General features: G+C 39.0%; 1 protein-coding gene across 1 annotated transcript; it reads right to left on the bottom strand.

The window, feature by feature from the left end:
• Positions 1-496: 496 nt before the first annotated feature.
• On the bottom strand, positions 497-24,624 carry DNAJC5B (DnaJ heat shock protein family (Hsp40) member C5 beta). Its single transcript, XM_063300243.1, has 4 exons — positions 24,518-24,624; positions 12,044-12,257; positions 7,484-7,655; positions 497-742 (listed from the first exon to the last, which is right to left on the bottom strand). The coding sequence occupies exons 1-4, from the start codon at positions 24,622-24,624 to the stop codon at positions 648-650; spliced, it is 588 nt and encodes a 195-aa protein (XP_063156313.1). The 3' UTR covers positions 497-647.
• Between the last annotated feature and the right edge of the window lie 360 nt (positions 24,625-24,984).

Genomic DNA, 24,984 nt, shown 5'->3' with positions numbered 1-24,984 from the left:
TTTTCAACACTTCCAAGATGCTAACAGAACTGTGCAATAACCCTCCATGGGAAAAACAAACCTATTAACATTACATGTAGTTTTACATATGTATTCTCCAAGGGGAAAACAATTAATCTTAGGTACCGAAGGAGTAGTAAGAAAAGGTGCATTGCCTCCAAGGACAATTAAATTGGAGAAGAAGCACCTAAGGTCAAAATAATTGTTAACACTGCAGAAAACAGAAAGCAGGATATAGGTCAATTTAAACACTCCTAGGACTAGAGAAGAAGCAGTACTAAAACCACCTTTCTAATTTTAAATTAACTAGAAACCACATGCAAGTACATAGAATATTAAGGACTTTTTCATACGTAATATGAATGTAGTGTGTCATAAGTTATCAGCAATATTAGAAGTGCATTTATTTTAAAAATAGCTTGTTCCCACTATACTTGTAGAGTTCATACATGCAACAACACAGTTTTGGAAAAAAAGAACACTATAGTACGGCATTTTCTCAGAATTGGGGCTCAAGTCAGTTTGATGGTATGTTGTGTGCATAGTGTAGAAATCCTAATGTCATTCAGGGGTGAAAATTGTTCTAATGATGCTTTGCAATCCAGAACTTGTCATTTATACTCTTTCAGATTCTAAGAGCTGCTGATTTATGAATCTGTGCGGTAGCTACGATGACTGTCTCCAATAAGCTGGGTTTTCTCAGTTGCATTTGTTGGCTGAAGCAGAACTGGAGTTTCCCCATCTAAAACAGCAAGAGTCAGGAATTAAATATCTTAGATTCTTCCATTCTTGTTAAAAATTATAGGTAGCAAGAAATGATTTCCTACTGGGCAATACACAACTATTCCTACACAGCCTTATCCAACCTACTGCCTTCCAAATACATTGGGCTACACCCCCATTATCCTCAGTCACCACATTTTCCTAGGGTTTTTTGCCAGCACATTTGGGGGGCACCAAGTGGGAGAAGATCACTCTTTATCTGATTTTTCCCCTTAAATCAGCCATGTTTAAGTTTCACTAAAAAGACCTAAAGTAAAGGTAAAGGTTTCCCTTGACGTAAAGTCCAGTCGAATCCGACTCTAGGGGGCGGTGCTCATCTCCGTTTCTAAGCCTTGGAGCCGGCGTTGTCATAGACACTTCCGGGTCATGTGGCCAGCATGACGACTCGGAACGCCGTTACCTTCCCGCCGAAGCGGTACCTATTAATCTACTCACATTTGCATGTTTTCGAACTGCTAGGTGAGCAGGAGCTGGGACGAGCAACGGGAGCTCACCCCGCCGCGCGGTTTCGAACCGCCGACCTTCCGATCGACAGCTCAGCGGTTTAACCCGCAGCGCCACCGCGTCCCTGTTAAAAAGACCTAAGCACATGCTTAAATTCTTCTGTTGGGTTGACAAGTGGGCATGCTGATTTAACTACATATTATTGTCATGAGAATGTACCCAGTTCTAAGAAGTGAAAAGTTCAGGGCTAGAATCCTCATTTAGACGCCAATATCTTTTAGAAGGGAGTCACAGGAAAACTGGTATTGTTATGGTACATGACTTTATTTATGGACATTATTGGCAATCCATGAAGTGAGCTTTAACAACATTAACACTTCACTGTTTTCTGATTACCATTACATTTCTGGGAACTCAAAATTCCATAGCATTTTTCTTCAGAGAGATCACATTTTTGTCTCCTGTCCAGACCCATTTCCAGCATAGATTGTTCCCTAATTCCTCCTGTGCTTTATTTGTTCTTACCCAATTCAAATAGCACATTCTGGTCTCTATTCAAAATCATATACTCAACATACTGGGGGAAATCCCTTAGCCTACTAAATTTCATTACACAATTGTACAAAAACAGGATATTTATTTACAGTACATATGTTTTGCTTTTCAGAAAATGGGGGCAGAATGATTTCAGAATACACATTCAGTTTTCATGTAAAATCATGTGGTATTGCTTTGTTTCTGGGACTGGTGACCATAAGTGCAGAGACAGTAACATCTTTTTTCTCAGACAACTCCTTGTGTGCAAAACTTACTGGTTTTTCTATCAAAGTCATCTGTTCAGGAAGTCAACATTAAGGAAGGAAGTAATTGGTCTAGCCTAAGTTTAGTGACCTGATGACTTTCAACCATTCCCAGCATCTTTTACCATTGTCCAAGCTATCTGGAAGCTGCAGTTCACCAACATCTGATGATCAGAGATTCCCTACCTCTGGCCTAGCCTATAGTCAACACAGTTCACAGAAGAAATCGGAAAATAAGAGTTGATTTATACAGCTTATCGAAACTGAAGGAGCTGTAAGGGAATCAAAGAAAAAAGCAGTAACTTATTAAATTAAGCCTGATTCATATCACACCCTGAGTCACTGATTTAACTATAGTTTATTGAATAAACCATGATGGCTGCATTCAAACAAACTGCATTATGGCTTTGAGTGCTGTATGACCCCATCCCTTTATGATGGGGAGAAACAATAATACATACTTTGGCACAACAAAACAAGCAAATACCAACTTACATTTATGATGGACTGTGATATTAAGAATCCCCTGACAGCATGCCCAATAGATGTCTCAGCACATCTGTGCTCTGCCCTGCACTCTGTCTAGTTCCTCAGCATCCTGAACACAGTATTCCAGGTCTGGTCTGACTGCATAGCATAGAGGGAAACCATCACCTCCCGTGATCTTGACATTATACCTCTGTTGATGCAGCCCAAGACTGCATAGGCTCTTTTGGCAGCTGATGGCTCATACTTAATTTATGGTATTTCATGACACACAGATCCTTCTCACAAGTACTACTGTTGAGCCAGGTACTACCTATCCTGTACCTGTACATCTGGTTTTTCCTACTTAAATGCAGAACTTTGCATTTCTCACCTTTGAATAGCATTTTGTTAGCTAGGGCTCAATGTTCAACTCTATCCTTTTGAACTTTGAGCCTATCTTCTGTGGTGTAGTAATCCCTCCCACCCCAGCTTTGTAAGATCTGCAAATTTTATGAGTATCCCTTCTATCCCCTCATCTAAATAATTAGTACCAGTCTGGAAAATTTAGATTTGAGTTCAAGCACTATCTCCAGAATGGCTTTACTATACTTATTTTACAGAAGATTCGTTCTGTATTACCTGGTTTGAAAATAACAATACTTCTTGTTATTTTCAAACCAGGTAATACAGAACTAGGCAGAATAGGCAAGGTTTGAAAGCACAGACTATAAGGGATTTCACAGTTATGTTTTAAATCACCTGATAAAAAGCATACCTATCCTAAAGAAAGCTGTTCCTGGGAATTCAGAAAGATTTGAACCTGGACATCTAGGAGTAGAATGGGCATTTATGATACCAGAGCTCCCTTTTTATGGTCTTCTCTAACTAGAACTGTTGAATTCCTTTGCCAAATAATGGCACAGAATCCCAGATTTGTGAGGGAAACATAGAAAAATTGTAGTTTAAACCCCAAAATAGGCTTAACATGGTTTGAAAACAAAGACAAATTGCCTTGCCATCTCCCCAGATCCTGGCTGTGCCCATTTTGCTTCATTTTCCTGCCTACTATTGCCTTTATCTCCCCCAAAATGTTACACCAGCCTCCTTGACACTCTACGTTTCCTAGCTTTAGCCTAGGAAGGTTCAGACATAAAATTGCCATCTGGGCTGCATTTGTTTTAACACACATTCTATGTTGGGCATTTACAATTCTTTAGAAATATACCCATGCATAAAACATGGATGCAAATTGTCAATGGCCAGTCTGTACATCCAAGAAATAATCCAGTTCTTCAACTGCCCTGCAAAGGGTTCACCATTTCAATCAAGAACATTGTTCCAGCTACCATACATTTGTAGTGGATAAAATTCATTTTCTTTCAACTGTTTTTTTCAATTGAAATGACACTTCCCTCCTCAAAGCACATTTGTTATTATATATTCACAAGGGTTGACAAAGCTGATTTTCCAGAATAAAAATCACTATAGTTTTAATCATGCTTACGTAAACAGCTTGTAATTTGAATAGATTTGCATATAGGTGTCCCCTCCTCCCTTCCAAATGTATTAGAATATGTGGTATTGAAATTCTGAAGTTCACTTGATGGAAACACTAATGGGAGACTGAACTTTTCTTAAAAAGGGCTGTTTGTTTTTTGCTGCTGTTTGCTGGGTTTGGGGAACAGGCATCTGAAATAGCTTTCACTCATTTTTGTAAGATTCATTTCTGATTTCAGAATCTGTTTATGAAAGGGACATTTTAAAAAATGCAGTGTCCTATTCATCATGTTTCCCATCCAAATGCCCTTCCTTCTAAACCTCACATTAGCATTATAAAGGAAATATTATTCATTTATCAATTTTCTACTCTGCTTAGTCATTAAAAACAATCCTGAATCTCCTGTTTCCCTTGCAGTGCAGCTAGTAAAATTCAGTGTTATAAAAATTATTCTACACACTTTAAAACTGATAGGCACTATATTTTTAATTTTATAAGTAAGATGGTAGTAAAATGGGGCCCAATATTAAATAGCCAAAACAAAACAAAACAAATGTGGGGGGATGGAGGTTGGGGGAGAGAGAATCCCTGTTACAGTTGATGCTTCATGCAGGTAAGGGGCAACATGTGACTTATGGAATACAGCATCACAGCCCTTCCCAATGTGTGTGCTCCATGTGTACAGTTCCCATCACATTCATCCATCCTGTGGCCATTTACCATATTGCCTGGAGATGGTGGATATTGTAGTCCATTGCTTCTGGAGGGCTGAGGTTTAAACCCTTAGATGATCCCATTATACCACATCAGGCAAAGAGAAGAGGTTGCTCTTACTGAGCAGTCAGGTTTCTCTTATGGTTGACATTAAGCAGTGAGAGAGAGGTGCAGGGGGAACAAAGAGGGTTAAGGACATTTTACTATGTTCCCTTGCCACTGCAAGCCCCTTTATCTCTGCCTACTATACATGCAAGGCATGATCTGCAGGAAATTTGTGCCTTGTCTTCTTTTATCACCAGACAGAAAGAAATCATGCAGTGAGAGCTTTACTATCTGGTGGGGGAACTGATGTCAGTAGCAGCCATACATTTTTTTTTTAATCATATGGCATAGCAGTTCGGTGTTCATGCTGCTTTTTCTTGCTGGGAAATCCTTATGAGGTCCAGCAGCCAGATGTGTAGACTATTTAGCTGTGACAAGTCACGTTGCCCGGGGTGCACCACGAGGAGGCTAGTCTACATTGTAGACTAGCAGCCATACTGATGCTACAGGATCAATCAGGCAACAGTAAATATTTATACAGGTATCTTTCAAGTCACTTTGGAAGCCCTGAGCATAGCTGCTGGCTTTGTAGCCACAGATACACAGGCCGCAAAATGCAGTAATAACACAAAAGCGGCCTCTGCTATGTTTCTTCTAAAGCTTTCCCCAAAGGACTGTGATTTGAAATAAAAATGGGAACCCTGTTAAAATTATTATTTCATCAAAAGCTAAAACTACCTCCTTTCCTCTCTGTTTCCTAACATTTTCTCCATATGGGTAACTTGGGGGAAAATGTATCAATTTCTCAGGAACAGATACCTCTATTATCCATTTTCCCTAAATATACAGAAGATGACTAGTGTGGTTAAGATTGCTCTGGAAGATCCTGGCCTTACTTTGGATGAACCATTTTTTCCTCCTTAAAGTTGCTTGATTTAGTTCTGAATTAAGAATTGTTTAGAGTGAATACAGATTTCTACCTTATTTTTCCATTTTGCTTTATTCCCTGAAATATAGTGGTAATGCTAACAACAACAGAAAAAAAGAACTTTCTTTTTCAGAAATTAAAAGGTGGGTCAAAGCTCTCCCCCATTGCAATTTAAATTTTATTCCTCCCCCCCCTTTTTTTTGTGGGTCTATCATTGGAGCTATTGCCAACAATCAACTAGCCTTTGCTACACAGATAGTCCTCGTTTAGTGATTGCCTTGTACAGTGACTGTTTGCAGTTACAGTGGTGATGAAACAGTAACTTTACAACCAATCCTTACATTTACAACCTTTGCATGTCTGTAAAGCAAAGGAAAGCTGAAGTAAGATCATAAGCAGTTAGTTTCACTTAGCGACTGCTTCACTTAATGACCAAGTTGCTGGTTCCAATTTGGTCGCTAAACAAGGAGCATAAACAAATTGCCTTGAACAACACAATATCTAAAAACAAAACAAGTCTGAGAATTGCTGCCTAGTTAAAACTTCCCACTCATTACTGTAATGTCTGATGAACTGTTTATGCTCAGTGAGTCAGAGAAGAAAAAGTTGAGAAGGGAAGAAAACTTTTACTGTGCCTTTCTAGTGAGTCTGTGGTCCATGGCTTTCTATTCTTATTTTCCTCGCAATAGTTCAATATTTCATTTGTGTCATTTAATAGTTGATTTTTACACTTTGTGAGAAGCTAGTCAGATTATTTTTGTGAATTATTTCAACTGATATTTACAACAACTAAAAATTAGGCAGAAGCTTTGCATATATTATATTATTCACATATATACACACACATAGGCCATGGTGCCTGCCTTTTGGAACAATGTTTCCCTCCAAGATTCATACAGTTTCCAGCATGGTCCTATTCAAATAAGCCTTTAAAACTTGGCTCTGCCCCCAGGCCCTGCATCAGAGAGGGTGATAGACCCCTGTGTGATATTAAAATGACTGTTGATTTTTCCAGACTTCCTCCTGATGACATAATTCTTTGTTTTTACTGTTTTTTTATTGTTGCCTTTGTGAGCTGCTGAGTTATACCAGACAGACTTGGGTGGCCTATAAATCTCATAAATATACAAATACACAAACAAATATAACATAGACACATAATACACAGACATTCAAACATACACCATATTATGATTAAAAAAGGAAACAAGGCTGCCAAAAACACGGTGGCTAGACACCATCAAAGCTGACATAGCCAGAACATAAAACCACTAAAAGAAGCTGTACAAGACTGGAAAATGTGGAGAGAGCTGCTCCATGGAATCACCAAGAATCAGACATGATTGAATGGGTAGCATCATCATCATCATCATCATCATCATCATCATCATCATCATCATCATCACCATGGCTAAATATTATATATGAATCGGGATCTTCCCATCTATTGCTCTAGTTCTCCAGTCTAGCTCACCTTACACTGAAAGAGTGTTATTTTCCTCCATTTCAGCGCTCTCTAATTTAGTACTTATAGCCTCTACCCTAGAAATTAACTAATTACATAGGAACAAATTGGGATATTAACAAATTGCCACCTGCTGAGCATTTCAAGTAACCTGCCATTGCAGGCTGAGAGGAATTCAATACAATTAACACTTCTTTGTGTTTGGTGTCCTTTCTCAAATTAACACCCCCAAAACTGAGCAGCTGGAGTAAAGCCCTTGGTATGCTTTTGGGAAAGTAACAGGGTTTTTTTTTTTTTTTGGTTAAATAGTATAATCACGACTCTACAGTAACAGGCACCTTTTTCCATGTCTGTCTTAATCTGCTCTTCAAGATCTTCAGGAGACATGCAGAACTCTTGCTCTTCCGCTGTCGGCTTGGGTTTGCATTTTCCACAACAGCAATTGAAACAGCAGCATAGGCAGCAGCAACAGTAGCACCCAGTCAAAAGACCGCAGAGTGCGAACAGGCCCTTGGAGAAGCAAAAGAGAGGAAGGAATGTGTTGAGAGGGGTCAGAATAGAGAATGGATGCCTTTCTGGCTTGATCTGGGAAAATATGAGTTGACCACAGTGGATCAGGGGATTCTTCCAAAGAGATGTTGATACCCAAGAAACTATATGGACACTGACCTTTCCTGCTGCTGAAAGAAATGCCCTTCAGGGCATCTAAATGTGGTGGCTTTGTCATCAATGACTTGCTACCACTTCCTTTCCTTCCTTCTGGTGTGTGTGTGTGTGTGGCGGGGAGTGCTTGATTTTAGGGCCACCCTATAAACTTAACATTTAAAAAAACTAATTGGAACTTCTGGGTTCAGGGGAAATTGACTTCTGGATATTAGTTGCTGTAAAGAAAAAGAGAAAGAGCAATACTGCAACAGGGTAGAGCCTGTCCATATCTCAGCCTAAGACAGAGGCCATGACAGGGCCATGACAGAGCCATGACATGCTTCTTAGAACCCACCAAATGACACTGCTTCACTGATGGGACAGAGTGTTTCTAATCTGCCTGATCTGGTGGGCAGGCAGAAACTATTGGGAAGAGGTGGCTCCATAAGTAACCTGGCCCCATGCTATGTAGGGCCTTTTAAAGGTGACAACCAGAACTTTCGATTGCCCCTGGAAGCTTATTGGGAGCCAGCGCAGCTCACATAGCAGTGGTGTTATGTGGACATACCATGAGGTACCCAATTCTGCACGTGTCACTGCATTCTAGACCAGCTGAAGCTTCCAAATGCATTTAAATAGTCTAATTGGGAGGTGACTGTGGCATGAGACACTGTGAGCAGTCTCTCTCAATCTAGACATGAGCACAACTGGTTCACAAGATGTAATTGTGCAAAGGCCCTCCCTGTCACGACAGCCACCTGCTCAAGCAAGAGCCATGTGTCCAGGAGGAGCCCCAGATTGTGCACCAACTGCCTGAGAAAGCATAATCCCACCCAGAGTTAATGATGGGAACTCACCAGATATTTATTTATTTATTTGTTTTTCAAATTTCTATCACTGCCCATCTCTCCTGAAAAGGGGAGTGATATGGGGAACTTACAGCTACTTATGCTCTTGTAAGGTGTGAGTCAAAGCTGGGTCTTCCCCATCAAGACTTACACAGCCTCCAGGCATTGGGAAAGTACCTTAATGGCATCACTTGGGCAACCCGGGACAGAGACGTATACCTGAGTATCAACAGAGTACTGATGATACTTAACCCTGTGCTGATGTATGACCTCACCCAGTGGTTTCATGTAGATGTTAAAGAGGAGTAGGGAGATAGTTGAATTCTGTGGCACCCCACAAACCAGGGCCCTAGGGCTAGACCTTTCCCCACAATTCTGATTGGAACCAGTCCTGAAGGAAGGAGAACCACCAAACAACTGTGCCCCCTATTCCCTACCATCTCAGCGGACCAAAAGGATACTGTATACTGATCAATTATATTGAAACTGAAAGATCAAGAAGGAACAGGATGGATACACCACCCCCATCCTGAGACTGCCAGAGGTCATCCACAAGCACGATCAATGTTGGTACTATATCCTGGCCTGAAGCTTGACTGCAATGGGTCTGTTTCTTCCAGCTTCTTTGGAGCTGTACGCCTACCATCTTCTCAAGAACCTTCCCCCAAAAGGGAAGGTTGGAGACTTGACAGAAATTGTCTAATACTGCTAGATCCAAGGATGGCCTCTTAGGGAGAGAGAAAACCACCACCTCCTTCAAGGCAGGTGGAACCCTCCCTTCCTGAAGACAGCATTCAGCACTGCTTGGACCCAGCTACATGTCACCTTCTGGGGAGTCTTGACCAACCAGGAATGACATGGATCTAGCACACAGGTGGCAGAACTCAGAGTCCTAAGGACTTCTTTGGAAGTCACTGGATTGAACTCTGCCCAGGTAACTGGACAAGATTGGGCCTTAGTCATCTCTACTGGACCAGTGCAGCCAAAGGCCAACTGTGAGCAAATATGAATGACTTTATCCACAAGATGCTCAGCAAAGTTCTTACAGCAGCCTTCCAGGAGTTCCCCTGATCTCTCCTTCCTCAGAAGAACCTGAGTCATGTGAAACAGGATTACCAGGTGACGTTCCATGGACACAATAAGCGTGGAGAATAAGTAAATTTTAATGCTCTTATTGCCACAAGGTAGTCCTTAATATAGACTCTTACCTGTGCTTGGTTGGACTTGCTCTTCATCTTCCTGCATCAGTGCTGTAGGCGTCTCTAATGCCACTTAATCTCCCAGAGTTTTTCTGAAAACTGAGGGGCCCTCTGGGATCCATGTGCATAGAGAGTCCACACAGGCATGATCTGATCCAAGGCCACTGTCCCCTGCTCATTCCAAGTATCAATTAAAGCTGAGCTAAACTGCACCAGAGCTTCAGGAACTATCCAAAGTTCCACTGGGTCTATCAGGCACTTGGGGTGGACTAATTGAATTGGTTCCACTTCCCTGCAGAGGGGGACAGTCATAGACAACTCCAGGACTTACAAGGAGTGATCTATTCATGACAACATCCCTCAACTCCAGATCATGTTACCACTGCCCTGAGATAAAAACCAGATCTAGTATGTGACCCCCGCGTTTTGAGTCAGGCCATCAATAATCTGGAACAGGTCCATGGTTGCCATGATGGCCATGAATTCCCAAGCCATTTCCAACTCAGGGCCAAGTGAAGGCAGGTTGAAGTCCCCCAGGACCTGAGGAATTCCCCTTCCAGCCCAGCCACAGAGTCAAGCAGTTCAGGCAGCAAGACTATTGTGTAGCAGGGATGCAGGTACACAAGCAGCAGCCATTACTTTCTCTCCCCAGAACTTCTTGTTAGAATCATGAGTGGGGAATTTTCATTTCAAGGCTGTCACTGCCCCCACACAACCAAGCAGTAACTAAGTGCTTTGCAGCCAGCTGGTTCCATGCAAAAGAGGAGAGAGAAACAGATAGAACTCATGAATGGTACTCCTGCTGGCTGAGTTTCAGGGATCTGCAAATGTCAGAGGAGTCCAGAATTTGTGAAAAGCATGAGTCTGCAAAATTTCTGCCATGCTATCCTTTGGGCTTCACACCTCACTCTTCACCTTTCAAAAGAATCAGGACTCACATCTTTGCAGCTGGGCCAATTCCCTCAAAGCAATCACTCTTTCTTTTCCTTTTTACAAATTTCAAATGCACGCAACACATGCCAGGAACCTGGATGGAGAGAACTAATTAAAAAAAGACTTCCTTTATGTATGAAGTGGGGGTTTGTTATTTCAGGTGTTGTGGTGCTTAAGGGGCAAGGACTAGTTTTGCACTCTCCTATTGTTCAACTGGAGGGAGTGCTGATTAGTCATGAGTTCTCTGCCTGTTCTTAGGATTTCAACGTCGGCAGAAATGAAGACAGTTGGATTATTGGCTTTTGTTTTGGTACGGCTCAGAAATGAAAACAGTAGCTTTGTGTAAGTGCTATAAGACACATCCAGTAGAGCCATGTTATAAAGTTAGTTCATGGAAGTAAAATATAAAAACATATTATTAATTTATAAACTTACCTCTATTCAAAATGGCAAGTCTTGAGTGCCTATGTTCTAGCTAAATAAACAATATTGTCTTGCCCAAAGACTCTTATAACTAGAAATAGCAGTGAGAATAACACATTAGGTGTGAAATCTGGCACTTTTTGGCTGCCTGAGGCCTAATATGTTTGTTCATATTCTGATGGAAATGCTAATGCGCGTTATAGGTTTAAATGCCAAATCCATACAATTACGTAACAAACGAGATGAGTAAGATCTTCAGTGTTATCAGAATTGTAAGATCCATTTTTTACTGGGTCAACCCATGTTTTGTTCCAAAATTCACTCCTCACATCTTCTACTTCCTCCTCCCAGCCCCTTCACAAGGTATTCAAGGTGTGCCATAATGGTACACATTGTTCTGTATTACTACTGCTTATGCATATACTATGGGGCTAAGTTTGTACTGCAATAACTGATTATCTGGTTGTCACACCAAGAAGACTTTTCACTTTGAAAAATGAGTCATTTTCATTTAGTCATTACTGAAAAGAAAGTCAAAATTAACCTGGAGTTTTAGCTTCAGATATAATTAATGTCTTCAGGCAATAAAACTTGCATGCAGCATATTTAATTAGCAAATAAAAGAGACAAGGAAATATCATTTAATAAGCACTTCCCTGAAAGCATGGAGATAGGCCAGCTAGTTCACCAAAGTTCCTGAGCCTAAAACCTGTTCTAGATTGACTGATCTAGAACTCTTCAAAGCTTAAGTGCAGGTTCTGTGAAAGCTGTAATGGAAAGGCCAAAACAGACTACAACAAACCAATGTCTGTGTGTCTCAGGTGTACCAGGTTTTCAGTTAAATACTTACTTTTGCCCACCAGCTAGAAAGCATGAAATACGTATTGACATTTTCTTCACCAAATTGTTCAGCGATGTACAGCCCTAATGATCCATACTGGTCATATATATTTCTTTTGGACACATCTGTTAGTATTGCATGAGCATTGTTGATTTCTTTAAATTTTTCTGCAGCTTCTGGGTTATCTGGGTTCTTATCAGGATGATATTTCAGAGCCAACTTCCTTCAAATAGAGAAGAAAAGGTGAAGTGCAAGAAAAGAAAAGAAACGATGAAGATAGGATTAGAATCAAGACAATGTCTTTCTTAAGAAGAATGTATGAACTACCTAATTTTAGGTGTAGATCCTTTGTAAACAAAGAGATGGAAAAAAACCAGCTACATGGTGTCACTGTATATGTAATAATTGTTCAGTATTCTAGCTAACATTTTTGCTCATTTTTTTTTCCTTCTAATATACTTGTCCATGCTGTCATTTTATTTTAAGTATATCTTGGTAAAATCACAAGTCAATCCCTTTCTTTTATTCCAAAATTCCATTTGGCAATGTAAGGATAACTTGAGGCTGTAGAAGAAAATGTTTAAATTTTTAAAATTATGGCACTAATAAAACAAAAATTTTGTTCTGGAATTTGATTTTTAATATTTTATGGAAAACAGCATTGATATATTTTATCCTTAAACAGAATAATTATGCTGTTTTAATTTGTCTGAACCTAACAATACATTTTTTAAACCATTAAAGCAGATATTCTGACAATTCCGTGTCAGCCAGAAACAAGCTGAAAGCATGGGGGTAACAGCTTGGTCCTCCAGCCTTTCAGAACTTTCAGTGGCATAGAAACCTAGTTATGCAATAAGGTAATGTTCAATATTAGACTTAAAGTTCTTATAAGTCTCCCTCTTTACATAGAAATGTGCCTGTCTTCTAAATGTGGTGTGACAATGCTTCTTCACTAGAAGGCTCTCTAGTTCATTTCTGAATGGGGCCATGGATTTTATCCAAATATTCTGCCCTAGTAACAAAATTGGAGAAACTGGTTTAACTACAGAACAGATAATAAGATGGTAAAAAATTAGTAAACTTTAAATTGCAAATGGGGAGCATAATTTTTTAAAGATTCCTTAAATAATAAACTCCAGATCCACAAAACACCAACACAGTAGAGAGAAAACACACACACACAAAACTTTATTCCCAGATCACTGACTGGATTCACACATTGCACCAAACCATGGTTTGCTTAACATGGTTTATATAAATTGTATTACAAACCAGAAGGGTTGAGGGTCACATAATATACAAAGGCAGAATCAAACAAATGGCATTATGGCCTAGCATCATATATGAACCCAGCTATTGTGGGAGAACGATCAACTTTAACTATCTTTACATGATAGCACTGTGTAAAGAAATTCATAAAAACCCTGTTTAATTAAAGGATTTCTGGAAGAATTTGATAGAAATAAGAACAAGTTGCCAACCTCTCAAATAGTGGCTCTAGTTCAGTGATAAAACTCAGGCTTTACATGCAAAATTCCTAGGTTCAAATCTTGACATCTTGAAGGAAGGCTGAAACCCTAAGCTGCTAGTCAGTCTTGACAGTACTGGAGTAGATAGATCAATGGTCTGACTTAAAGTAAGACAGGTTTCTGAGTTCCTTTCTTGAACTGCAGAGTCTGATATTATATTAAATAGAAATTAGATAAGCTTTTAAAATAAAGTGAATGTGTTATATCAGATACATTTGGAAAAGCACCAGACCTGTCCAAACTGTATATTATCAAAATATGGTGAACTGTGTAAAAAGAAGTCAAAACATGCTTGGAAGAGCAGCAGGGCTTGAACAAGGAAGGGTTCTTCATATGCAAATGTATTGCCACAATGCTTGCATTTTCAGTGTCATGACTCAATGCAGCTAATCGTTCTGAGGGAATGCTATTTCAAATATTCTTGACTATCTGTGTATTCAGAACTTGAGTAGGGAAATGTTGACATGTTATATGACTAACTGTGTTGAAGATGCTGTATAGATTTACATATCATCTGGCTCCTTTGTGAAATTATTTTTTTAAAGTTTTAATTCGTTATATTATTGACATTACAAATATTTTGGAATATCTGGCTTCAAACTCTTTCAAATAACAGATAATTAGAAGGTGCCCTCTTGTGGCAATAATAAATACACACACACACAACACAACACAACACACACACACACATTCTGTCCAGAAGAGTGCAGTGCTAGGAACAGCTAAGATACTGCACAGAATCCTCAAACTCCCAGGCCTCTGGTAGAGGACCCGAGGTTGAGGAAGACACATACCACCCTTAGGGGTGAGACAGGAATTTTTTTTTTAAACCTCTCTCTCATCTCTAAAATTTCTTGTTGTGAGATAGCCTTCCCTCTTCCACCTTCCTATCTACCTAGACATCTCCCACCTCACTAGATATTATAGTACAATGGAAGACACCAGTTACGGGATTTAGACATAGTGTATTGTTACGCTCACAGCTGACAAAGGCCAAGATAGGCGGTTTAGGCACTGTCACTTACTATTCCTCAGAACACTTAAATATGCTTAACTGACCAATAGGTTCACTTGTAAGCTAGGTATTATTATTACAGAAAACTAAAAAAAATCACAGCACCAATATTGATGGAATGCCTAACAGAACTTTGGAACTCATAGGAGGCAGCAAGACAGTTAATGGAGGAAATGGGGAGGTAATAGAAGAGATTATTGAGTTGGGGGGGAAGCATGAGGAACATTCTGAGAGTAACTCTGCCTTAACTACACTAGGTATAAGTTATGCAGAAGAATTACTGTGGGAGGTTTTCAAAATTAATGTCAAGTCCTGCAAGGCTGGCAAACTCCAGAAACAAGAACCACTTGGATTTCTGAAAAATCTTTATTGCTAGTAGGGTAATGTAATAGAACCTTGAAAACCTTCCGAAGTACTGTAGTTCTTCCATACAACTTATACTCCTAAGTCCTGCTATGGGGTCTCATCATGGTGGTGGGATGTTCCTGGGAGGCATGAGTGAAGTCCACTGAGAGTGTATGCCAAGAATGTATATTCCCAGTAGGTCACCCAAGGTGTGAAGGTTATCCCACTGACTCAATTAAAACAATCAGGCACCTATATTAAGTAGTGGTGATACAGAAAGGTGCTGGAGGTGGATAATCACTTTAGTGACGACAACAAAGAAATCATTTCATAGTGTGTGACAGAAGGCAATGGTAAACCATTCTTGTATTTTATTAAGAAAACCACATGGATAGATAAGATAAAGTAATTGTCAATATAGTGCTGGAATATGGGAGCCTCAGGTTGAATGGCACTCAATGTGCTACTGAGGAGTAGCTGAGGATCTTTTGGAGTACTAATGGTGCTTATGATGTGGCTAAATTAAAGCCTTCTGGATGTCTAGTTACAGATGCTACCATGCAGGAAAAGAAAATCCAAAGCTGCAAAGGGAACTACAGTGACAATGAACATAAGAAGCATGAATGTGAATTGACTACATATTGAAAACTTGGGCATCAGCAAACTGAAATGGACTGGTATTGGACACTTCCAGTCAGAAGATCATATTGTTTACCAAAGGACATGAAAAGCAAATAAGGAACAGAGTTCCTTTTATAGTTAAGGGTAGTCAAAAAGGATATAGTAAAGATAGCACTTGGGTATAATCTAGTCAATGATCAAGTAATGTCAATCAGATTTCACAGACAGCCCTTTAATATGGTTATTCAAGTTTAAATCCCAAACCCTGGTGCAGAAGAGGAAATTGATGAGTTTTGTGATCGAGTTCAATCTGAAATCAACAGAACATGCAAACAAGGTGTGCTGCTTGTGACATTCATTGCTTTTTGCATGAAACAACATAGTCAAATAGTGACATGTGGTTTCGATGATTAGTTACAATTATAGGTTATCGGGAAAAGTAGAAGCAATAATATAAAGTTAAACAAGGGTTGTATGAAAGGTTTTTTGAATATATCTTTTGAAAAGGAAGTCAGAAGTGGCTTTGTTAAATGTCTACATATGTTTGTATTTCTTCTTTTGTTTCTGTTCTGCACCTCTATTCCTTCTATTTCTTATACTCTCACTGTAATTTCTTTTCTTTTTTTCTTTTTAATTTATACATTATGAAAATAAAAATAAACACAATGAATGGGGACCCAGAGGGACTGTGGAATGAAATCAAAGGAGATGTTGAAAATGAATGGAAAAGAGACTGCCAAAGACCAGGAAACACAAGAAAGCAAACTGGATGTCAGAACAGATGGTGAAAATTGCCGAGAAGAGAAGAGAAGCCAAAGCCAAGAAAGACAAAGATCTTAGGGAGGAACTTAACAAAGAATTTCAGAGAGTTGTTAGAACAGAAAACAACATCTGTAAGGCCATTGAAGATGGAAACAGGCATGAAAAAGGAAAGTTTTCCAAAAGATCTCCAAACTCAGAAGGAGGTTCCAACCTTGAATTGGTATGCTAAAGGATGCCAATGGATAGACAATAACTGATTCAAAAAAAATCAAACAGAGATTGAAAGAATATACTGAAATCCTAAGATACTTTAGAAGATATTCTCTATTTCCAAAATCCTTTAGTACTAGAAAATGAAGTACTCAGGTCATGACCAAGTTGGAAGGATACAGGAATTGATGGGATATTTATAGAAATATGGCAAGCAACAGAATAAGGTTCAGTAAATAACCAAACTATCCCAGCAAATCTGGATAATAACACAGTGGCCAGCAGATTAGAAGAGGTCAGTTTACATACCAATACCAAAGAAAGAAAGCTTAGCAGAGATTGCAAACTATTGCATAGTATCATTAGTTTCACAATCTAACAATATAATCTTTAGGATCATCCAACATAAATTAGAATCCTACATGGAAAAAGAGATGCCAGATATTCAAGCTGGCTTTAGAAAAGGCCAAGGAACAAAAAACATTGTTGCTGATACACGCTAGGTAATTTGAAAAGCCAAAGAATACCAAAAGAAGTTAATATGTGCTTTTTTGGCTAGAGAATGGCCTTAAATTGCATCAATGATGTCAAACTATGGAATGTCCTTAGGAAAATGGAATAGTAGAACATCTCATTGTCCTCATGAGAAACCTGTACACAGGGTAGGAAACCACAGTCTGGATGGAATATGACAAAACAGTCTGGCTCTAGGTCAGCAAGGGAGTGAGACAAGGCTGTATACTCCCTCCTTATGTATTCAACCCATATGCTGAATAGATATTGAGGGAAAATGAATTGGAAAAAGATTAGTGTGGTATTAAAATTGGAGGAATATCAGTAACTTGTGTTATGTTGTTGACACTATTCTGCTAACTGAAAATGCAAATGATATGCAAATTGTAATGAAAGTCAAGGAGCACAGTGAAAAAAATGGGACTATGATTAAATATAAAGAAGACCAAACTAATGACAATAGGTACGGCAACCAGCTTTAGAATTGACAGTGAAGACACTGAAGTGGTGGATGGCCTCTTTTAGGATTGACTAACAACAGAAAAAAATAGTCAAGAAATATGCCACAGACTAGCAATTGATAGGGTAGCAATGGAGCACTTGGAAAAGATATTCAGATGCTGTGACAGGTTTATATCTACAGAGATTGCAATCAAGCAGATGATGGTTTTCCCTGGGATGCTCTATGGATGTTGGACTTGAAGAAGCAGGATAGAAAAAGTATTGATGCTTTTGAAGCTTGATATTGGAGAAAACTCCTGAGAATACCATTAGCAGCCAAGAAAATAAACAAATTTATCATAGAACAAATCAGCCCAGGATTCTTACCTGATGCACAAATGATCAGATCAGACGCAAACTAATGTATTTGAACATATTATGTAAAGATCCAGCTCCCCTGAGAAGTCATAATGCACTCTACCTAGGGCTACCCTTGAAGAGCATCCGGAAGCTACAGCTGGTCCAGAATGTGGCTGCGAGAGCAGTTTTAGAAGCCCCAAGGATGGCGCATATAATACCTTTGCTGTGGGAGCTGCACTGGGTGCCAGTTTGCTTCCGGGTCCAATTCAAGGTGTTGGTTATCAACTTTAAAGCCTTATGTGGCATGGGTCCAGTTTACCTGAGGGACTGCCTCACCCCCATTGCATCAACCAGTCCCACCCAGTCAGGCAGAGAGGGCATGCTATGGACCCTGTCCATGAGAGATTGTTGATTGGCAGGGTCCAGGAAGAGGACATTCTCTGCTGTGGCCCCCGCCTTGTGGAACACATTACCCCCAGAGGTGAGGCAGGCCCCCACTCTCCTGCCCTTCTGAAAGGAAGTGAAAACCTGGCTTTGCCACCTTGCTTGGGGTGGGAGGGGGGATAGTTCATCATGGGGGTGGCTGGTGCCCTGACGTGGCCTCAGGAAATTTTAACAAGACTGCAATTTTGCCATCTTGGGTACAAACCCAATATTAAATATTAAATATTTTAGAGTTTTTATTATATTTGTAGAGAGATATTTTTATAATGTATTTTTAATTGATATTCAATTGTTATTGTTTTAAATCTTTTGTAAGCCACCCAGAGTCATTTTGAGATGGGCGGTATAAAAATATAATTAATTAATTAAATAAATAAATAAATAAAGCTGGAAGAAATAGAAGGGAACAGAAGAGGATGACCAGCAGCAAGGTAGGTGGATTTGATTATAACAACAATGAATGCACCAATGGGGGATCTAAAAGGCCAGGTTGAGGACAGATCATCTTAGAGAAAGTCTATGTGGTCACTAAGAGTTGACACCAACTTGACAACACTTAATCAGTTGTATAGAGTCTTAATACTGTGCACAACAATTAATATAAGATCACTAGGATAAAAACATTTTAAAATAGTTCAGTAATTAGCTTTGCTTCCTTTGTCCATATGAATATTAAAAGATCAAAACTGGACAGTTGGAATATTTTCTTGGATTCTTCAGTTCACAGGTTTAAACATAATTTCAGTCACACAATGCAGACAATGTACATATGGTGCAGTTCTGTGGAAATACATTAAAAAGTGCTAATTGTGATGGTAGGTGCAGGAACATCTTGAAGACTTTTCTTCTAGCATCAAGATCTGCATGCTAGGATACCTGTTCCAGTCTGCAATTCTATAGAATGCCCACTACTAATCTGATGCAGGACCAAAATTTCCTTTTTCTATGAGATTAATGGCTCTCAGGAAATTTACTCAGGTTACTTTTCTTGAGTCAGTCAGGGGAAAGTAACTTTATTGGGCCACCAAGGTTTCACAAAATTTGCAGCTATAGTCTTGAATATGAGGTAGGAATTCATCATCCATATCAGTGTTTTCACTGGGAGATAATGAACAATAATATTTGTAATGTATTGTCTCAATCTGAGATTGAATTGAGGATCATCTCAACAACCTAGTGGTGGAGACAGAAATGAATTCCTGAGAGTACTATATTGAATTATTTATGAAGCTACTGTATATAATACATGTCCCTGTCTTTCAGAGTGAGATTTCAGTCTGACAATTGTATTGTTGATTCCATGATTTGCCAGGATGGCTTGACAGAACTTCTAGAATTACAAGCCACCTTTCTTTTCATGTTATATTTCATGCTATACTTCCTTCTCTGGAGATATCCTGTTTAGAAATTATAATGGCTATACTTATACTTCTTGCTTTGCAATCCTAAACACAATTACTCTTAGCTGATCTTAGTTGATCCTGAATTTTTTTTTTAGCAGGAACAGATTTTACTAGTAATTGGATGGAGGGTGACCAAGAAGTCCCATGGCTGCAGATTGGATTTGGATAGATTTGGAATTTTAAAAACCAAACAAAAAACAAAAACAGAAGACAGTGCCACACTTTTACTTTATTATCAAGAAACTACATATGTCAGGCTTGATTCTTTGACTGAAATCAGTGGGACTTACTTTTTGCTGATTTAAATATATTTTGATTTAGTGCTAAATTTAGATGTTAGTTATGATCAAGTTTTCATTTACAATTGTCATCTTGTCATGTGAGGAAAAATAAGATGTGAAATGATTCATTCATCTGTTTTTTATGCTGGTCTTTGACAAAATAAAGATGAATGAATGAGGTAGCATATGTCTGGGTCCAAATCCAAGCATCATTTCTCAATTACATTTACAAATCTTGTTCTCCTGTTCACCTCTGTGTTTTCATTATATTCTAATATGCCGTCTATCAGTTTCAGTGGGACTCCAATAGAAGGATTTCTTAGCATAATGTCTCTTTAGAAAAGATATGAGTTAGTGTGGCAGAGATCTGTGGTCTTTGCACTTGCATGGAAATTGTAAAAAAGATTAAAACAATGTAGCATGGAAATTGTAAAAAAGATTAAAACAATGTAACAATCCTGTTTTGTCTGTGAACAACTTGCTGATGTATGGAACTTAATTGTTCCCATTGGACTCTTTCCACTATGCAAACTGCTAAATAGATCAGGAATTGAACACATTAGAGTATCAAAATCCAGGATTTGTCATTAGTTTATGAATCCTAGCAGGTTTCCTGGATCACTTCTTGGTTGGTTTAATACAGGGATGGGCAACCATTAGATAGTCTGGGGTGGCATTAAGTGGTTTTCTGAGCAATGAAGGCAAAGCAATGATTCAAAATGTGTGGAATTGCATCATGCATCTGAATGGGCCAGGATTTTCTACTGGAGTGGTGAAGGTAAGGGTGGGGGGATTGGATTGTTTTTAAAGTTTATTTTAGAACTACACTTCAGATTGTTCTTGTCCACATCTCAAAATGATAAGAAACTCAAACTCTGCAAGACAGGTAGATAGGCTCCAGGGCTCATGAAAAAGAGCTTCAGGGTTGGCGTGTGGCCCTAGAACTAGAAGTTGCTGACCCAGGTTCCTTGTGCTACTGAAAGGAACTGGGAAACAAAAAAGTAGTATGTGGTATATGGGACATTCATACAAATCAGTTGTTTCCTGTGTGTGTCCTGTGTGGGTCAGTGTGCCCTAGCAGTGTCCTTTAACTCGAAGCAGAACAGGTCTTAATTGGAAAACATGCTAACTCTTTCACAGGTAAAATGATATCAAACTGGAAAAGAAGTATCATGTAGCAGTACCACGTTTATGACATTTAAAAGATAGATGGTTATGTTCTGGCAAGTACCAAGCTAACTAATAACAATAGGAAATTTGAAGTCAGGTATTCTACGATTATTATACTGCATTGTCAAGTGCTTACTTCAGCAGCAGGCTTTTAGATTCACGGAGCAAATTAGCATAAGTTAAAGGATCAATTAAATGAAATCCAAGAGTCTGACTCATCATTTTGTCTTGCAAGTATTTACAACAATTCCATTAAGTGTGAATCCCTTTGATATTTCCACTTTATTCAGAAGCAGCCTTTGTTTTTACCATAATTGCTAATAAAGATGGATAAAACACCACTGTCAGTTTTACCATAGATTGTTATGTAAATCATCGCTATTCATGTACAAGGCAAAATAAAATTCAGTTCACTTTGCATTCTTCCATGACAACTCTCCCCTTCAGGGATTAGAGAAACTTTTGCTTCTCTTCCACATGGAAAAACAACATTGAGTATTCAGATATGGTCACCAGTGTCAAGGATACATTTGATTGGTAGCTAGCAAGGAAAACCTGTAGCCATCATTGGAGTGCTAAATTTTCAGAAAGCTGCTCCAGAAGCAAGAGAACTCTATTAATCCACAGACAAAGCAGGAAAAAAAACAAAACAAAACCCTGAAGGTGCCATAAGATTTCATTTTTGGACAGGCACAGAAATGTGAGAAATAAATAAATAAATAAATAAATAAATAAATAAATAAATGTGGTTGTATAACAGCAGAGGGAGATAAAGCAGAGGGAGATAAAGGTGGTGTCATTAAGAAATGGCACCGGGTTGTGTTTTTTGCTAAGAAGGCATAGCCTGTGTAATGGCTTGAGAGGATGGATTGTTACTTGCACACAAAATCATGGAAAGTAAGGGTTAGAACGGACCTTGCAGACAATCTCATCCAGTGAGGGAACACATTGCTACAGTATCCCTAGCCTAAATGCAGCCTCTGTTTAAACATCTGCATCCCAGGGCAGCCCTATTGCATTCCACTTTTTTTTTTCCTTCCTGGTACTTATCTTCTAGCTTGTTGTCCTCTGGACATGCTCCATTTTGTCAGTGCCTGTATCCAAACCCTGGTTTAACATGGTGGTATATTTGTTACATCAGACTAAGTCAGCAGGTGGGCTGCCACATTATGTTGCACTGCAAATTACCCGTATCCCATTTTAGTCTATTCTGGCCTGTGAAAGGAAAACGTCTTGGTACCATGCTTTCAACCTTGAACCTTGCTTTAGTCTGGTTTCCTGTGTGCTAAGGTGTTATGTTATATACTGTATGCATTACATCTGACCATTCTAGAATCCACTGAAGTAGAAGAATTGGTACCCAAGATTTCTAGTTTTCTTAATCTCTTCCCAGTGGTTTTTAACCATTTATTTATTTTTGGTGCAAAATATTTTTAGATTATGGGAGCTCAATCCCCGAGGGCAGAGATTTTTGTTTTTAAATGGCTCCAATCCCATATCCTTAGATTATGATTTAATAAACAAATAAAGGTATAATTAATTTACCTCTTACACTTGGGTAACATTAAAAAAGCTATGAAATCTGTATTCTAGGAAAGCCTGTACTGTGATGTATTTATTGGGTTAATTTAAATATTTAAAGAAATGTTTAAGGATTAAAATGTATTTTAAACATTTGTAGAATTAACATAAGCTGTTATGTTCCCCGCCTTGAGTAATTTATAAAAATAATAAAGGCGGGATAGAAAATAAATAAGTAAATAAATAAGCTTCACATACTGATTTATGATGTATTTATATTATTAATACAATTTCAGGTAAACTACTATTATTTCATAATTAGGAATTGCAAAAGTTCATTCTCAGATTTATACTAATTTATATAATACAAGAGAGCCAGTAAGGTGTAGTGGTTAAGGCATTAGGCTAGAAACTGGGAGACCATGAGTTCTAGTCCCACCTTAGGCACAAAGCCAGCTGGGTGACTTTGGGCCAGTCACTTTGTCTCAGCTCTAGGAAGGAGGCAATGGCACACCACTTCTGAAAAACCTTGCCAAGAAAACTGCAGGGACTTGTCCAGGCAGTCTCCGAGAATCAGACACAATTAAATGGATTAAAATATAGCTTCCTTAGAGACTGTGCAGAGAGGCCTCAGAGACAGTTCAACATGTGGTGGCAGGGTGTAAGATGCAGACAGGAACAGCATACACTGGATGGCACAAGCAAGTAGCTGGCATTGTGTACAGGAACATCTGCAGAGTATATGGGCTAGACCCTCCCAAGTCCAGATGGGAGATTCCACAGAAGGTCATGGAGAATGATAGGGCTAAGATCCTGTGGAACTTCCAGATCCAGATGGACAGGCAGGTACTGGCCAATCAACCAGACATCATGGTAGTAGACAAGGACCAGAAGACAGTGGTGGTGACAGATGTAGTGGTGCCAAGTGACAGCCACATCAGGAAGAAGGAATATGAGAAGCTGGAGAAGTACCAGGGCCTGAAGGAGGAACTAGAGAGGATGTGGAAAGTAAAGGCCAAAGTGGTCCCAGTGGTGGTAGGAGCACTCGGGGCTGTGACTTCAAAGCTGGGGGAGTGGCTCCAACAGATCCCAGGAACAGCATCAGAGCTCTCTGTCCAGAAGAGTGCAGTGCTAGGAACAGCTAAGATACTGCGCAGAACCCTCAAACTCCCAGGCCTCTGGTAGAGGACCTGAGACTGAGGAAGATACATATGACCCATAGGGGTGAGAATGGAATTTTTTATAATACAAATATTAGTTCAGGCATTATTTGGATTAAATTTACACAGCTATCGTGTTTTACTCTGATAATCAGTCTACTCATAATAGTGCCTGATTCATTGTTTACGTTAAGATTTTTCACAATCTGTAAAGTAATAAAGATATTTGAAATAATGCTTTTGAATAATGTGAACATGTCATGTAAATAGACTCTAGAAATAAAGCAGAGCTATTTTGAACAGCTATGTTTATCCTTTTTAAAAGGGCTCCTCCTGTAACTTTGTAAGTTTTCAATTTTTATTTGCAATATTGTTTTCAAAACAAAGACAAGTTACCACAGCTTAAATATCCATTTTGGGTTTTTTTGTTTGTTTGTTTTGATTTCAAGCAGAACTGGCACTAATCCATTATCCTACAATGAAACATTTAAGCAAGTCCAGCCCTCAAAGTAGGCAATTCATAATCAGCCCTTGAACATCAACCCTCACACTAGACAAAATGATCTGAACACCTCTGGAAGTAGTTGAGTTAATGAAAGAGTTTTAAAAGCAGGTATTGATATTTTTAAGAACCAATATAAACCAATATGAATGGGTAAAGAAAGCTGTGAGTTCTTATCAAATATGTTAGATTTTCATAAATACCTGTAGGATTTCTTGATTTCTTCGTGGGATGCCCCTTTTTCAAGACCCAGAAGTTCATAGAGCGCTTCTCCTGATGTAGATAAAGCCCGCTGTCTTTGTTCAGCCATCTTATCAATGCATTTTCAAGAACTCTAATGTGAAAAAAAGGACATCCAAGAAGAAATGTTTCTTACTGGTAATTCTTAAGAAAAATAAGAAAACTCTGAAATGGTCCTGTATCTCATATTCTATTTCTTATGCCACGATTGGTGGAACATAGATTATCAGTTTACAGTGTGGCGAGCCACCTGGCTCTTAAATGTGTGCAGCAATATAGGCAACTGTCTGGATTTGAACCATTCCATAAGTGCAGTAGCTCCGCCCCAGTTTCTGACTCATTCCGTTGCTATGGCGTGAATAGGTTAGCTCTTCCTTTCCCTCCATGCCTTGCTGCAAAGGTTGAAAGCTATTTCCCAGTTTTATCCTTC

Source organism: Candoia aspera, chromosome 3 (genome assembly GCF_035149785.1).
Source record: "Candoia aspera isolate rCanAsp1 chromosome 3, rCanAsp1.hap2, whole genome shotgun sequence".
NCBI lineage: Eukaryota > Metazoa > Chordata > Lepidosauria > Squamata > Boidae > Candoia > Candoia aspera.
The sequence above is the reverse complement of the archived record's forward strand: the minus strand, read 5'-3'. Positions and strand labels throughout refer to the sequence as shown.